Source organism: Parambassis ranga, unplaced genomic scaffold, assembly GCF_900634625.1.
Source record: "Parambassis ranga unplaced genomic scaffold, fParRan2.1 scaffold_21_arrow_ctg1, whole genome shotgun sequence".
NCBI classification, from domain to species: domain Eukaryota; kingdom Metazoa; phylum Chordata; class Actinopteri; family Ambassidae; genus Parambassis; species Parambassis ranga.
The window spans coordinates 7,771,970-7,787,234 of NW_021144767.1; the positions used below are offsets into that span (position 1 = coordinate 7,771,970).

General features: G+C 40.7%; 1 protein-coding gene across 2 annotated transcripts in view; it reads right to left on the reverse strand.

Moving 5' to 3' along the window:
• fam184ab (family with sequence similarity 184 member Ab) overlaps positions 1 to 15,265 on the reverse strand; it is a 109,563-nt gene that overhangs the window by 10,704 nt on the left and 83,594 nt on the right. For both annotated transcript variants that reach the window (XM_028398405.1, XM_028398406.1), the window contains exons 15-18: positions 13,012 to 13,165; positions 11,582 to 11,709; positions 5,488 to 5,672; positions 3,080 to 3,226 (exon numbers count right to left, since the gene is read on the reverse strand). In XM_028398405.1, the coding sequence (XP_028254206.1) occupies positions 3,080 to 3,226; positions 5,488 to 5,672; positions 11,582 to 11,709; positions 13,012 to 13,165 (614 nt within the window). The remainder of the gene's footprint in view (positions 1 to 3,079; positions 3,227 to 5,487; positions 5,673 to 11,581; positions 11,710 to 13,011; positions 13,166 to 15,265) is intronic.

Consider the following 15,265-nt stretch of genomic DNA (forward strand, 5'->3'; position numbering starts at 1 on the left):
CATATTTTTTGGCTTTCAGATCACACGGACAGAATATTTCCAGGGCTTGAGCAAAAAACGCACCTGCTGTTTCTTTGATTTATACGGAAACCATCAAGCCGATTTTCTTCAACACAAGCTGCAGGGGTGGGGGGGACTCCACTGCATGGTTAAGCTGATAAAAAAAAAAAAAAAACACCGGAGGAGATGCTGCGCTGAAATGTCAGCAGGAAGTTGTTCATTTCTGGTATGGGTGGAGTCTGTGATAAGGTGATGACTTAAGAGTCAGAGGTGTTGGAATATAATATTACTGAAGCTGACAATGACTGATGGTCAAGAGAACGTTCCTGTTATCTATCACTACCTTCTGGTCCTCTCTTAAAAAATTTCTCTCATACTCTCATACTGCTGCAGCGATGTTAGACTATGTTCCTCTGCAGGAACATAGTCTAACTTTTTTTCTAACCCTGAAATAAATCCTGCAGAAGTCCTACAGATTATGATCCGTCAGAAGGAAGACGCACAAGGGTGTACATGCCTAAAAAGACCAAAGGATGAATTAATGGTGACTGGGACATAAGGTTTAGTGGGTTACTCTAACTACTTCATCATGAACTTCTGCTATTGAGAAGCAAACTGGAGACATTTTGTTGCTATGGTTACTTGCGGTTAAATATATTTAAGCCGCTGATGTGTTCTATAAGTGTTGAATGTAATTATGTTTTTTCCAGATGTGAAATTTTGAAGTCCCAGAGGATCGAGCAACACTGGGACAAAAATAGTTCAATATTCACAAACAGGTGGGGGGTAGGGATAAAGAGGGAGGGCGAAGCTGTCATCACAGTAGTGATTAATTAGGTAGGAAGACTTGTTAAGATGTAGTTAATTAGATGAGAGACAGTGGATCAACTCTGACAAGAGACCCAGAAATGCATCTTTAGGGAGAGTGAGGATGCAAATTTGGTCAAAACGAAAGTGTGTAACTTCACTTCACTTCATTAAAGCATCTGTTGGAGACAACACCGTTTGTCAAAGGCCCAGCAGGTGGCGCTGTGCTCTCAGCTGAATGCAGTAAAAGGAGGTCAGCTGAGAGGAGGAAGCTGGCTCTCTCTGCATCTTTTCCTCTCACCCCTGTTTTTTTTTTCTCTTTTGAGTCTCGCTCTCCTGAGATCTGCCTCAGTCCATTTCCTCTGCGCTTTGGCATGAGCTGCTGCCCACCAGCAAGGAATTACCTTTCAACTCACTTCGATCTGTTTAGGTTTTCTTTCTTTTTTTTTCCCCTCTCTCTCTCTCTCTCTCTGTCTACAGATGCATCTGACCAAACCTCATCAATATAACAGACCTCCCTCTTCATCTGCAGGAAATAAAAAAATAAAACACTACCTAGAGTCATAGAATCATTTCTTGCTGATCTGCAAGGTCTTCAGATGAGAAATGTACAGATGCTAATACAGTTTGTGTGATTTCACTCACTTAAATGTAGCATTTTAAGACACCAATGTGAACAGAATGTTTAAATTAAGCTGTTTTTGTGTCTGATGGGAAATTATTCCCTGATGACCCCATATATCACCATGGCATTACCCCTACAGCTGCTAAACTGCATGGCTCACATTGCATTTCTGCCTAAACAATAAATTCATCAGGCGCAATCATCTCACGGTCATCAGACTATCATAAAAAAAATTGCAGCTACTGAAGCTATGAAGATATAAAGCTATTGGAAATGCAAGTATGTCAGGGTTGATAAGGCCAACAATGGCAGGCACAGCAGCTAATATCATTTAGATCATCATGATCCCCAAATGAAACAAGAAAAAACAACCAAAGCTAGCAGCCGGAAATTGATGTAGAACAGAGTGAGAGCCACGGTGACAGTGTTTTGGTATTAGATGGTGTTTTTGGGACTAAATCTTACTCTCATAATTCTCAACATGCTGACAAAGTAAGCCCAGTGCATTCTGGGTGTTAAAATTTAATGACTTCTGTGGCACAGACAACCACACAGCCTCTTCCGTCTGCTTTCTCTGGCCCTGTAGCACCTATGGTCATGTTCAAAAGTTAGCACCACTTCACGACTGAGGTTCAGAAAACTGCATCTGAACAAAGAACAACACTTGTGGAACAATGTCCTATGGACACATGAGACCAAAGTGGAGTAGTTTGGTCTTAATGATCACCACCATGTCTGCTGGACACCAAACACAGCATGAAACATCTCATACACACTGTCCAGCACGGTGGTGGGGGGATGATGGTTTGGCCATAGGACCTGGACACCTTGCAGTTGTTGAGTGGACCATGAACTCCTCTGTATACCAGAGCATTCTAGAGACAAATGTGAGTCCATCTGTCTGACAGTTGAAGCTTGGTGGAAATTGGGTCATACAACAGGACAATGATCCAAATCATAGCAGCTGATCTACATCGGAATGACTGAAATATGACTCAAGGTTTTGGAATGGTCTGGTAAAAGTTCAGACCTCAACCCAACTGGCCTTAAGTCATCTGAACATAAGTGAATGTTCACAAACCTCAATGAACTGAATCAATGTTGTGAAGTACAATGGACCGAAATTCAAGACGCACAAGAGACTGATAAAGTCATACAGGAAACCATTACTTCAACTTACTGCTGCTAAAGGTGGATCTACAAGATACTGAATCATGGAGGTACTTAGTATTCACCACATGTTGTCATTTTGGTTTCATTTAGACTAGGGCTCACATCAGATTTTAATGAAGAGACAAGTGGATCTCCTCAAGTCATGTCGGACAGTTTTGCATTGTTTGTTTTGACAGCACAGTTTCAGACACACAGATCCATTTTTAATATTAATCTTTCATTAAGTTGGAATCAGTTGTCTGAAAAACGTTCGTCATTGTTATTAAATTGATTCCACACATGGATTGGTGTGTTGCCTCCTGCATACAGAATCAGGCCCTGGACCAGTTGTTTGCTGTAAATGATTGGATATGAGCCAGTTCCACCCCCTTCTTTCTCATACTGGACATCACCTTTCCTGTGGTTGACTCGAGTGGATGTGGGTTACAGAACAATAGAAATGTTGTGCTATAGGACGGCACGTTATGTACTTACAGTATCTGCAGGGCGGAGATCTTGTCTTTGAGCACTTCCTGTGCTTTGTTAAAGTCTGACACCATGTTCTGCGTCTCTCTGCTGTGGGCGGTGCTCAGCTCGGTGAGTTCCCTCTCGTGCCTCTTTGTCAGCTCCTGTTCGTGACCACTGCAGAAATAGGAGAGCAGTCAGCAGAGGAAATCGAAGAACCCTACCCTACCCTATGGTAGAATGGGTTACACGGGTCCAGTTCTACAAGCCATGCCAAGATGACCCATGTCATCTCACATCGGACCATTGACAAAATGACCATCTAATAATGTCAGCCACGTTAAAAGAAGCCTTCAAAATAGGACAACCTAATTGTGCTCCAGTGATGCCATCGCTCTACAAACGCATCCCCTTAACTGGGACAAGGCCTGCAGTGTTTACAGGGGCCAACTACGCTGATCTCTGAGACAGCTAGGTTTCTCTGAAGAGCTGTTTTGAGCGTCCAACCATCACTATGTTGGCAGCATCACAGTCCTTCTAAACTCCAAAGAGGTGGAACTCAGGTGGAGCTGAGGCAGGTGGGCAGTTGTGCTGAGTTGAAGGGACATCATAGAAGGGACCTTAGTACAGCTAGTTGCATGTCAAATGGTAGCAATACAGAATATCTTCTTTTTCATTTCAAGCTAATTGTACATGCACTCATAGAGTATGACATTATGACCACCATTTAATTTAATTGCGTATGCACAACATCCTGGTTTAAGACTTAATCAGGACCTGCTTCCTCTCTGTACGTCTCTCAGGAGAAGCAAAATGAGGTGCTTCTTCTCAGTGCCGAGATTAGGAAAGGGAGACTGATGCATGGACTGCATTCTAAATGCATGGAAACATACAAAGAACGGAATTATTATTGTTATTGATTCAGATTTAGACGCTATGACACACATAATGCACAAAAAACACAAATGTAGGATGACGTAAGTGGTATTTATATGACGTCACATATGAATGCAAACACATGTCCAGAAATGTGTGGAATGAATTATTCATCTTATCGAATGCGTTGTATTTGAAGGATTACAGGAATTAATAGGAAGAAGATGATGGAGAAACAGGCGATGGCGATGAAATGAGGAGGGGGAAAGAAAGGCAAATAGAGAGGATGATGATGAAGGGGAAACATTGATGTCTGTCTGCCTCTCATTCTGAGTGGGCCAGCCTTCCCCCCCTGAGGGGGCACACATCTTATCTCTGGCTGCTTCCTCTTTATTTATTTATTAGCCTATTTTTATCCCTGTGACCAGGATTCAGACAGTGATGTTACGTAACAGGGGAGGGAATGTGCTGCGCATGGGCCTGCCAGCAGAGAGACAGAAGTACTGTACACCGGCGGACAAGGCAGCACATCAAACACATGAAATACAGCGTGATTGATTCTAACGAGGAGCACGTTAACCACACAGAATGTTCAAATATTCATAAGATTCCGCAGGGGACAACATGATGATAGATTCTATTTTGCTTTTCACCCGAAATAACCTTTCTGTCTTCTAATCAATGGGATCCTGACATGGATGGAGAGACACTTTCGCTTTGCTCCTTTCATCTTTGTGTATTTTCATCGGGAAGCGTGGGGCTTGCACAAACTATCGTCATCCAAGTGTAATCAGTGAAGGCAAATTCAGCAACATGATGACAAGGCCTCTGACTGTGTCTGTGTGTAAAAGAAAGGGGGCTGTAGATGTCACAGCTCTCTTGAAATGTCACTGATAATGGGATGCCATTATGGGAAATATTTATAAATATCACATTTGACGTCAAAGCTCGGTGTTTGAACAAAAGCGCAGTATGATTAAAAAAGACCGATGTCACTGAAAGCTACAGACATAACATGCTTAACATTCTGGTTAAGCAGTGGGAGTAATTAGCCATCAACACATGTATTACACAGAACACCTCGTCTGATCACGGAATATGGGATTTAATGGAGTTAATTGACCCTAATTGACTAAGATTGATGAAAGCTAGCTCGCTAACAAAGATTAGCATTGGTGTGGCATTGTCTGGGTGAAAAGCAAGACATTGACTCCTTACTCAACTTGAGACAGCACCACATCACAGACTACTTACATGTTGTCTAATATTCAGCTGTTTGGTTGCCAAGGCAACAATAAAGATAAACCGTTAGCTTCTGTTTTTTTTTTTTTGCATGTAAAAAGTGTAAGAAGATCAAATCATTTTGTCACATATACAGTTGTACATAATGAAATGCATAGTGAAACGCTTGAACCCATGACTCTGCAATTAAGCGTCTCATGCTTTACTAACTGAGCTAGCAAAGCAACAGTTAGCAGGGTACAGAAGAAGCTAGAAAAAAAACAGTCAAAGGAAAATGTCAGTTTGATCACTTTTGAAAGATTAAAGATTATAGGGTGTACCGGATCTGCTGATTGGCCTCGCTGCGGATCTTCAGCACCTCTTTGCCCTTCAGCTCCAGCTCTTTAGTCAGAGTGCTTATGTTCTCATTGAGTGTGTGGATCTGGTGGTCCAGCTGAGCAATGTGGTTCTTCCTTCTGGACACCTCCTCCTGTAGCTCGGAGATACGGCCCAGCAGCTCACGCTCCTACAACAGGAGGGGGAACAAAACAAAGATGTTGTGTGAGAAGATAAGGTATTTTTCCCCATGTGAGAGCAATTTGACAGAATTTGTGATGATAAACTGGGGGTAGTTGTTCACTGGAATAGATGTATGCTGCAGGTGGTTGTTATGGTGAAAGAGAAAACGACAACTAAGACCCAGTTTTGCTGCTGATTCATTCATTTCCTTCCAACCTGACAAGATTCCCAAAGCATTATACTGCCACCACCGTGTTTGACTATCAGAATCAGAATCAGAGATACGGGAACCTTGTTCTTTGGGTGGATGCCAAGCATAGAAGCCTCAGCTTTATAGTGCAAATCAAGCCACTGGCATTCTATCTGAAAATGATTTATCTATGTAAATGAGAGTGGAAAGATGTTAAAGGACATTTTCAATATAATTTACAGCATTACCATGAACATAGAGTTCTTTTTGATGATAAGCTTCAAAAATATAATTTTGCACCAAGCTGGTAATAGAATAGAATAGAATAGAATAGAATAGAATAGAATAGAATAGACATAACATATACCTCTAACGGTAGAAATAATATAAAAAGAAAACATTAAAAATCAAAGTAATTTGATGTGAACACTGTAAACAGACACAGACACAGACAGACAGGTAAACAGACATAAATGACATACACCATTAATAAAATGGAGCATGCAATGAAAGTATAAAGAAGTAAATAATTGATCATAAATATAATTTGATCAAACATGTATAATTTTTTTAATGTATAATGATATAATGTATATATCAACTGTATAAGAACGTGAATATTTATTTATAACTCAACATCTGTAGAGTACAAGAAAGCAGAAGAACTTCACCACCACCTGCAGAGAACCTCATCGGTCCTGCTGCAGTAATACAACCCAGCACCACTCTTATAGACGCATAATATTCTTTGATAAAAACCGACACCTGCTAATGTCTTGTTGATATTTTTCGGACTTAAATTATACTGCTATTACAAGCGATTAACATGAACCTGAAAACTGCCAAGTTGATGATGGGGTGCCTCGTGTGCCAAAACCGCGCGTTATGATTAGAGACCTGAACAAGGAAGCAAGATGTAATCTGAAGACTCCCACGTGAGCGCCACTTAGCTCCATCAGAATTCTATTAAACGTCTTTGAGCCATTGTCCGCTAATGAGTCATCTCCCTGCAAATATCCCATTTAAATTGTCCTCACAACAATTTATGCCAAGAGCTGTGTTTACACGTCCGAAAGCCATTAGTTTGCATATATTAACGGCATCTCCCCTTAGCATCTAAACTTGATGTGATTGATGTCCATAAATTTAGGGGATGAATAATCTGTAATTTGATCATTTTACTGGTAAGATCAGCAAACATCTGACTTTATCAAGAAGGAGGTAACATCAAATGAATGGATGAATAAATGAATGAATGGAGACCAAACATCTCTAAAGTAACAGGCTAGGAGTGTCAAATAAAAAAAGAACATTTGCCAGTCCTTCTTTATTTTCATTTTCTTATCCTTGAAAAATAAATAAGGTACTCAAATATTCATAATTAAGGACATTAGCAACCATATGTGGCCATAGGGCGTCCTCGGCCGTAGGGCGTCCTCGGCCATAGGGCGGCTGTGGGCTGACAATGTGTCCTTGGGCAAGACACATGTGTGCATGAAAGGGGTAAATGTGAAGCAGTGTGAAGCACTCTCAGTGCCTGAGTACGTGGATAAGTGCTACATAAGTACAGACCATTTACCATTAAACTTGGTACTGTGCTCTACCCATCGACCAGAGTATGAGTACCTACCTTTGATTGATTCATTTTGCCGCATAAAAATGTTTTTTGGGCACAGATTATTCTGTTTTTGTGATATTTGGGTTAAACCTGGATAGAGGGTGTCACCAGGCAGGATAAGGGCCCTGGAAGTTGGTCTACAGTATACTAACATTTGACACAAAGTAAGCTGGCATGAGAAGCAGATTCAAGAGATGATCTGCCAAATCTGCAGAGGTTTCGGGTTGTCCACTTCTAACCAGAAAGCCAAATAATCCGAGTCCAAGTCTCAGAATCAGTGAGGCGTACCTGCAGGTTAATAAGGCCTCTGTTTTCTTAGTCCACCTGGATAAGGCTTACACTGTGACAGGGCCTTACTACAGAACATCAACAAGATTCACAAGGGGATGATATAAATGCTGCCATTGCGCTCCTAAGAATTCTACAAAAAAAGGGAAGATTTTCTGGACTAAATATAGGAATTGACCATAGAACATAAGATGCCCCCGCTTACGCAGCCTAAAACTGAAAAAAAGATGGAAGAAGATATGCCCTTGTCTTTCTGCTTTAGGGAGAACAAACACCAAGAAAAGAAGAAAAATAATATTTATAAGAGAAAAATGTATTGATGATGATAAGAAAAACAAGTAAAAACATCAGAAATAGAATCTAATAGAAATAGAACAAAGCAGATATTAAACGTAATTGATCAGACGACTCCATTAGATCAGACAAGACAGATAACAATGTGTACGCACACACACACACTTCCTCTCCATCTGTTAAGTAATTGGAAGTATTGGAGAAACATTATTTAACGCAGCGTGTCGACTGCGTGCTGCTGAGCTCTTCCACTCTTGATGACTCCACTCAGGAAGTTTATGTGCCATTAGGGCTCTGCCATAGTAAACAGAGAAGTAATGTAAACACACACGCTCTCGCTGTCACCGCATGCAGCGTTAATAAATTATAAGGGACAAAAAAATTAAATAGGAATTTTGTGTGTTTGCATTAAAGAGAGTCTAAAATATCAAACTACTACTACTACTACAGTGAGGAGGTAGTGTTTGCCAGCCATACCCCATCACTCTGCATAAACCCTCTCCATAAAGTGGGCCTGAAGTCCCTCCCTTTCACAGCCTGTTCCCTTCATAACAGACCCTATCACACTAATAGAAACCGTTTCTTTATTATGTGACGGCCTTTGCATTTTTGCAGCATTGGTAATAGCACCTTGGATTTCCAAGTTTTTGTACCTATTCAGGGTGTTTGGATGTCTTTTGTTGAAGTTAGTCTGGTTGCCACTCTACCTAACATCACATGCTTCTTTTCTCTGAGTGGTTGTATGTCTATTAAAGTGTGTGTGTAGAGGGAGTTTCTTCTGCGTCTTGTTGGTATTGCCCCCTGGAAATCCAACTCAGTTCCAGGCTAATTATTTGTATAGAACAGAGAAAGGATTAAGGATGGCTGGCCAGGCTAGTTATTATTTGTTTTGACCCTGAAACCCCCAAACTGCTGGCGCCTTCCATTTTCACTGTGTGTTCCAGAACACTGCCACATGTTGTTCTGGAAACAAAATGCAACAGACCCACAATCCAGTCTGCAGTGAGTGAGATTGGTGCAAAAACGGTAAGCTGTGTTAGCATGTTTACAGCTTGCTTATCTCTAGTTGTTCACTCTTATGGGTCATTACTTTCTTCCAGCAGTGTAAGGATGTGTTATATCGGAGGTTAGTATTATCAACCAAATGTGGTGTTGTTTTGTCAGAATGTATGGGATGCTGTATTATGACACTAATAAACTGTGCAGACTGTAGTTCCCAGATGACAATTGTATGCCAGGAATACTTGGTGGTGTAATCCCAGGTTTCCACTATAGCCTTGCTACATTAAGTCACAGCTAAGTGAATGGGCTTAATAAAGGCCTGCAGTTTATGGATCTAATGTGAGTTCTAATGAGGCTGGAGAAGAACTAAAGTAGAAACTTACATAAGACTGTATGACTGACAGGGGGTTCAGCCTTTTATTGACTCCCTATTGGCCTCAGATTAGAGGGACTGATGGAGATTCAGGATTATAGACGACCAGCTGTGCGTCTCTGCAAGAACATCTGTATCACAAGGTGATACGAGAGAGGAGCCCATGGTGTTTGGGGGTAATTAGGAAGATTTACAAGCGACGGTAAGAAGGCTGCCTGCCGGCTGGTGTGTGTGTGTGTGTGTGCCTCTGGCAGGTGTATTATGAGACATCATCTAATAATGTGGTCGTCATTTCTGTAATTCAGCCAGCAAAACTTTAAATGTTAAACTCAGGTGACAACTGTCCAGGACTCTACCTGAGCCTGTTTTTATGTAAATAATATTTAATTTCTATGCATCTTTTCATCCAAATACATTTCAGAATGTAATGAAAAAATATTATTTATGAGGTCAGAGGTAGGGTGAATTTTCTTCTTAATTCCCTATTCCCTATTATTCATGATCTTAATCTCTTAAACAAATTCGGCCCTGCTCAACACTATCCAACAATAAATCATTCCTACGAATTTAACCCTTTAAATGGCAGTATAAATACTTGATGTCACGGTTGGTTTTTATAAAAAAATACACACACATAAAATAAGTTTTTTTTCGAACAAATGTTGGGTGGCTGGGGCATTTTTTTCAAAATTAGTCATGGATGTGTCAAAGATTTACCAAATGTTGACTGTGATGCATTACTAGTTTTTTGTGTAGCATCAGGTTTAAATGGTAATTCCCACTTGGGTCCCATGTAGTCCTATTATATAACCACATTTTTAATATCATAGCCATTACTGTTTGTGCCATTTCATGTGTCTGAAGTAGTCATGTTGGCATTGTAAATCTTGTCTGATTAAGTTTTTAATAGCAGTGTTTTGGAAGTATATTGTTCCCAATGGCACAAGAGGATAGTCAATTTTTAAACATGTTGCTACACAAAAACTAATAATGTAACAAGGTCAATATTTTAGCAAACCTTTGACACATCCATGACTGTTTTTTTTTCTTTATTTAGTTTTTGTTGTCAGCCACCCCCCAAAAAAATTTTCTCTCTCTTTTTTTGTGCTTTCCCCCATAAAATAACAACTGTGACATCAAGTAATTAAACTGCCATTTAAGGGCTGGAGTTGTTGCTGGAGATTTATGCAAAGAAAAAAAACATCTTTTAACTTTTTATAGCCGTTTTTTTCGAGGTGGACATTTTTGTTCCTAATGACTCAACAGCGTAGTAAATTTGTATTAATATGTTCTATTGATTTATGAGATGTATGCATATAAATTTGAATTCTAAAACCATTTGTTACAAAACAAAGTGCCATATGCACCAACACAGACAAAATGGTGGTCAGGTAAGGAGGTAAAAAAACAGTCCCTAATGATGCACAAGGGTTAAATGAATCATTTTTCAGACCATGTCTGTGAACAGCTTTCTGATTCCCTACACCCCGGCTGTGTATTATACACAATATTTCTCCCTTGAAGCATTTTAGCAGTGAGAGTAATTTCTCACCTGAGTGTGTGTGAATGTTTGTAATAGTGTGAAAGGGACCCCGTAGAAAATCTATTGAGAGGTGTCTGCACAGTGTGGATTCTCTCCAATCACACTTTTCAATGTGTTTGAGAGGAGTCTATAACGCGACTAGAAAGTCATCCGTTGTATGGCTTTACCTCGCAGTCAGTGTGTGTGTGTGTGTATCTGTAGCTATAATTTAGTTACAGCTACAGATGTAAGAGGTGGTAACACATTCGTAAAACCAACAGAACTATCTGGAAGATTGTCCTATCTGGAAGCTGTTTCTAAAAGACAGGGGACTTTAAAAGAATTGGCATCTGATTGGATGAACCACCTGCCAGTCAATACCCATCAAGTCAATCAATCACAGTCAACAATGTGCGAATGTCCCTTTACTTTGGGTTTTCATTTAGGTTTAGGTGAAGATTGTAGTTTGGGTATATACCTCCAAGAGGTGGATTGAAATCAATTTCGGATATATCTGGATTTGCGTTGTTCAGACTCACAAAAAAAACCTATCGAGATAAATCCAGATACGGCCCGAATCCCACTCTAGCCGCATTGATTTCCCCAGTGTGAACAGGATGAAGTCCTACCTGTGTCCGGTTGTTCTCCCGAGTTTTCTCTAACTCAGCTTTGGCAGCGGCCAGTTCCTGTTGCTGGTTTTGCCTCAGGTGTTCGATGGCAGATGCGTGGATGTGGTTCAACTCTGACCGCAGAGATGCTGGTGGGGGGGAGAGGAAAAAAAACATATGACTATTTCTATATACACACAACATACATACTATGCACACAACTGTGGACGCACAATAAAGCACAGAAAAGGCAGGGGAGAGAAAAAGATAGAGAGACAGAGGTAATAAAAGGATGTCAGGATGTGGGAAGTGAGAGATAGATGGAAGCAGCTCTCCGGTGTCAGGACCATGACATGAAGGTTAATGGAGGATCGTTCATCACGGCACAGTTTTGGTGTGAGTCTGGCTATGATTTTAATGCACTTTGCACATAATTATTTTTCTGACTTGAGGCCTTTGCTGATTTTTACAAACACTTTATGTATATATATATATATATATATATATATATAGCTGTAATACGATTGTTGGTAACCAGGTGCTCTACCCCTTCTCTGTACACACACTTGTTGGCAATAAGGCTGAAAACAGTATCTGAATGAATATATGAATGATGTAGTCGCTGTTAAAAATGGCAAAACGAACGAACCCAGTACAGGGTTTCAGATATTATGCTGCCAACTCTGACAATCTGCCATCTGCATGTCAGAACGTCCAAAACACAGCAAGGTGAAGATGGCGTCCTCTGTAGATTTTTGCTCTGTAAGCAAACTGCAGTGGGTCCAGATTATGTGGGACGTACGACGGAGTTAATAGATTTTATGGTGGCAGTTTATAAACTGGTGGGCAGTGGAAGATGTGGAGGATGTTCGTGAAGATGATCGTGAAGATGTCCTCCAGCTGCTCATCACAGAATTTGAGCACAAAACACAAGGATGTGATGTGGACCGACTGTGCCTGGTTGGTAGAAGGCAGCACCTACATTGCCTTCAGTGTCTTGATCGTGCGATCATTAGTTTTTCCGTATTGCAACCATAGAGATTAGTCAGATTTTTACAATTTACGCCTGGTTCATACTAGGTGTTAAAAGTCACACGCACCCATACAGGTCTGTGTCTAAGTGGGTGGTAACTTTCAGTTCTAGGTTAGACATAATGCTCAGCTGGTGTACTCTGCCTCTAGACTGTCTATGCTGAGCTAACAGAAACAGCTTTTTCCTGTCACCTACCTCGGCTAATGGAGCTGTGAAATTTGTAAGCATATTTAAACAACATGCAGCACGCATAAATTGACAGTCTTCTCACATGTTGACTTTCTACTGACGTCAGCTAGACAATATTAAGTTGTAAATGTATGTATGCTTTGTGTCTTTTTTCAACAACAGCATTGATGAATGACATAGGTAAGTTGTTATATATCCCATCACACGCCTCACACCCTGGACGCCTCACCCAGCATGGCTTTGCCCTCGTCCTCCAGTTCAAAGCGGAGCGTCTGCAGCTCCTGTTCCGACTGCTGTTTGAGCTTCTCGATGCTCTGGCGATGAGCCTCTCTCAGAGACTGCAGCTCTGAGTGGTGATGATGACGGAGTCGTTCCTCCAGGTCCTGATGGAGACAGCGGACGTAGGAACAGAGGAAGGCAACAGGGGAACAGGGAGGAAGAGGATGACAGAGAGTGGGAGGAAATCGAAGAGAGAGTGTGAGGAGAGAGGTGGAGGAAAATAAAGGGGTGGGTGGGAAAAGTAAGAGAAAGAAGAAGGGGTTGTTAGAAAAAGCATTTTCGTTGTGTGACCACCAAACGAAGTTCACCTTCTGAACCAAGATGCTCGGTGAAAGTTGTACAAGCCTTTCATACTTGAACTGTCACAAAAACATTCTAGTGTGGAGTTTTCAGATTAGACTCCGAAGTCCCTCGTGACAGTGGTGGTCTATCATTCAATGCAGACGTCACTGATTTGGACTTTTCTTTCATCTTTGGTCGGAAGTGTTGGGCCCAAGTCTGATCTATGGTTACAAAATTTTCTTCTACTTCCTCAAAAAAAAAAAAGACAGATTGTCTCCGAATCTGCTTCCAGGCCCACAGCCAGCTGACAGCTTGGACATTTGGAGTTTGTTGTGGATAACTGCATAGACATGTTCCTGGGAGACACCCAGCTCCATGCCAAAGTACTGCTTCGTCCTTCAGACCGGCTACACTAAGGACACTTTTTCCAAACTTAAATATCACAAAAGTTATGAATTTCTAATATTTTTTCACTGCATGCACATGAAATCAAAGCTATATAACTCATCTCATTGGACCTTAGTCCACAAAGCGGCCTATGGACCTTGTAGAAGAGGACCAATAGACAATAATTAGACCGGTAATAAGCTGTTGATGTCTCTCTCTTTCAGATGAGCTTCGGCTTCATTATAAGAATATAAACAAACCAACATATTAAACTGACAAGTGCATATACACAGACAGAGTATTAGCATCAGACATTAGCAGTGTTGACTGGAGGGTTGCCACACACACACACACACACTCACAGTGTAATGTTAGACCTACTAATGTTACACTGCTGGCAGCCAAGTGTTTACTCTGGCAGAAAAAAAGCTTGTTGATGTGTGTGAGCAATGTTTGTGTTTGTCGCTGTGAGTTTACAGGAAGGAGGTGTAGCCAGAAAATAAAATTTTTTAAAAAGCATAATTTAAACAATGGATTATCCCTCTGAAAAATAAAGACAGATTTAACACTATCAGTGAACTAGGTAACTAGTACCTTGTATAGCTTCATTGTGTCCGAGATGGTGTGCCACTGACCAGTTGCGTCTTACCGGTGTACCACTGCTAAATGCTAGCACCTAACTGAGTCGGACTTATTGGTAAGGTAAAGTAAATAGTGTGTTTCCAAAATTCATCCCATTGCTAACGATGGGGTTTTCTCATTTTAGTGCTACTAGCTTACCAACCACTTGGTACTCAAGAGATAAAATAAGTGGACAATCTTTTCTTGGCTGTTAAATCCTCACTACATCCAGTGGCAGTACAGACATTGGCTTTTGTTGTATCACTTTAAGCTTGGTAGTCATTGTCAAAGCTGTCACTCCAGGTTAGGTAATGCCTGCCACTGTTACGAGTTCCACACCACCCAACACAGTCAGGTGTCACTGTCTGATAGGACAAGATGGCACTATACATGTTGGTAAATGTGTACCTTCTTTCCGGACTATAGGTCGCACCGGATTATTAAGTTGCACTAGCCAAAAAATGCGTAATGATGAAGAAAAAAAAGGTAGGTGTATGCTAACGTAACAAATTGATGGCTATTCAGCTACATGAAGCATAAATACGAACTTAATAGGTGTCCTTTATGTACCATATTAACAGTTATTCAGATAACTATAGCATAAAGAACATAACAAAACAATTCCATTAAATCCATTGAATTCACTTGAAAAAAAAAACTCTGCTGACTCCAGAGGTGGACAAGCCAAGAGTGCCCTCTAGTGGCTGTCGGCGTGAAAATAACAAACATGTGAAATGATATATTTTATTATACAAGTCGCACCTGAGTATAAGTCGCAGAACCAGCCAAAGGATGAAAAAAAAGTGTGACTTATAGTCCGGAAAATACGGTAATTAAAATTGTGATGATTTGAATTCCTTTTCACTGGCAGTGTCAGCAAAATCATCATCACTGTGATTTGCTGTGAAGCGACT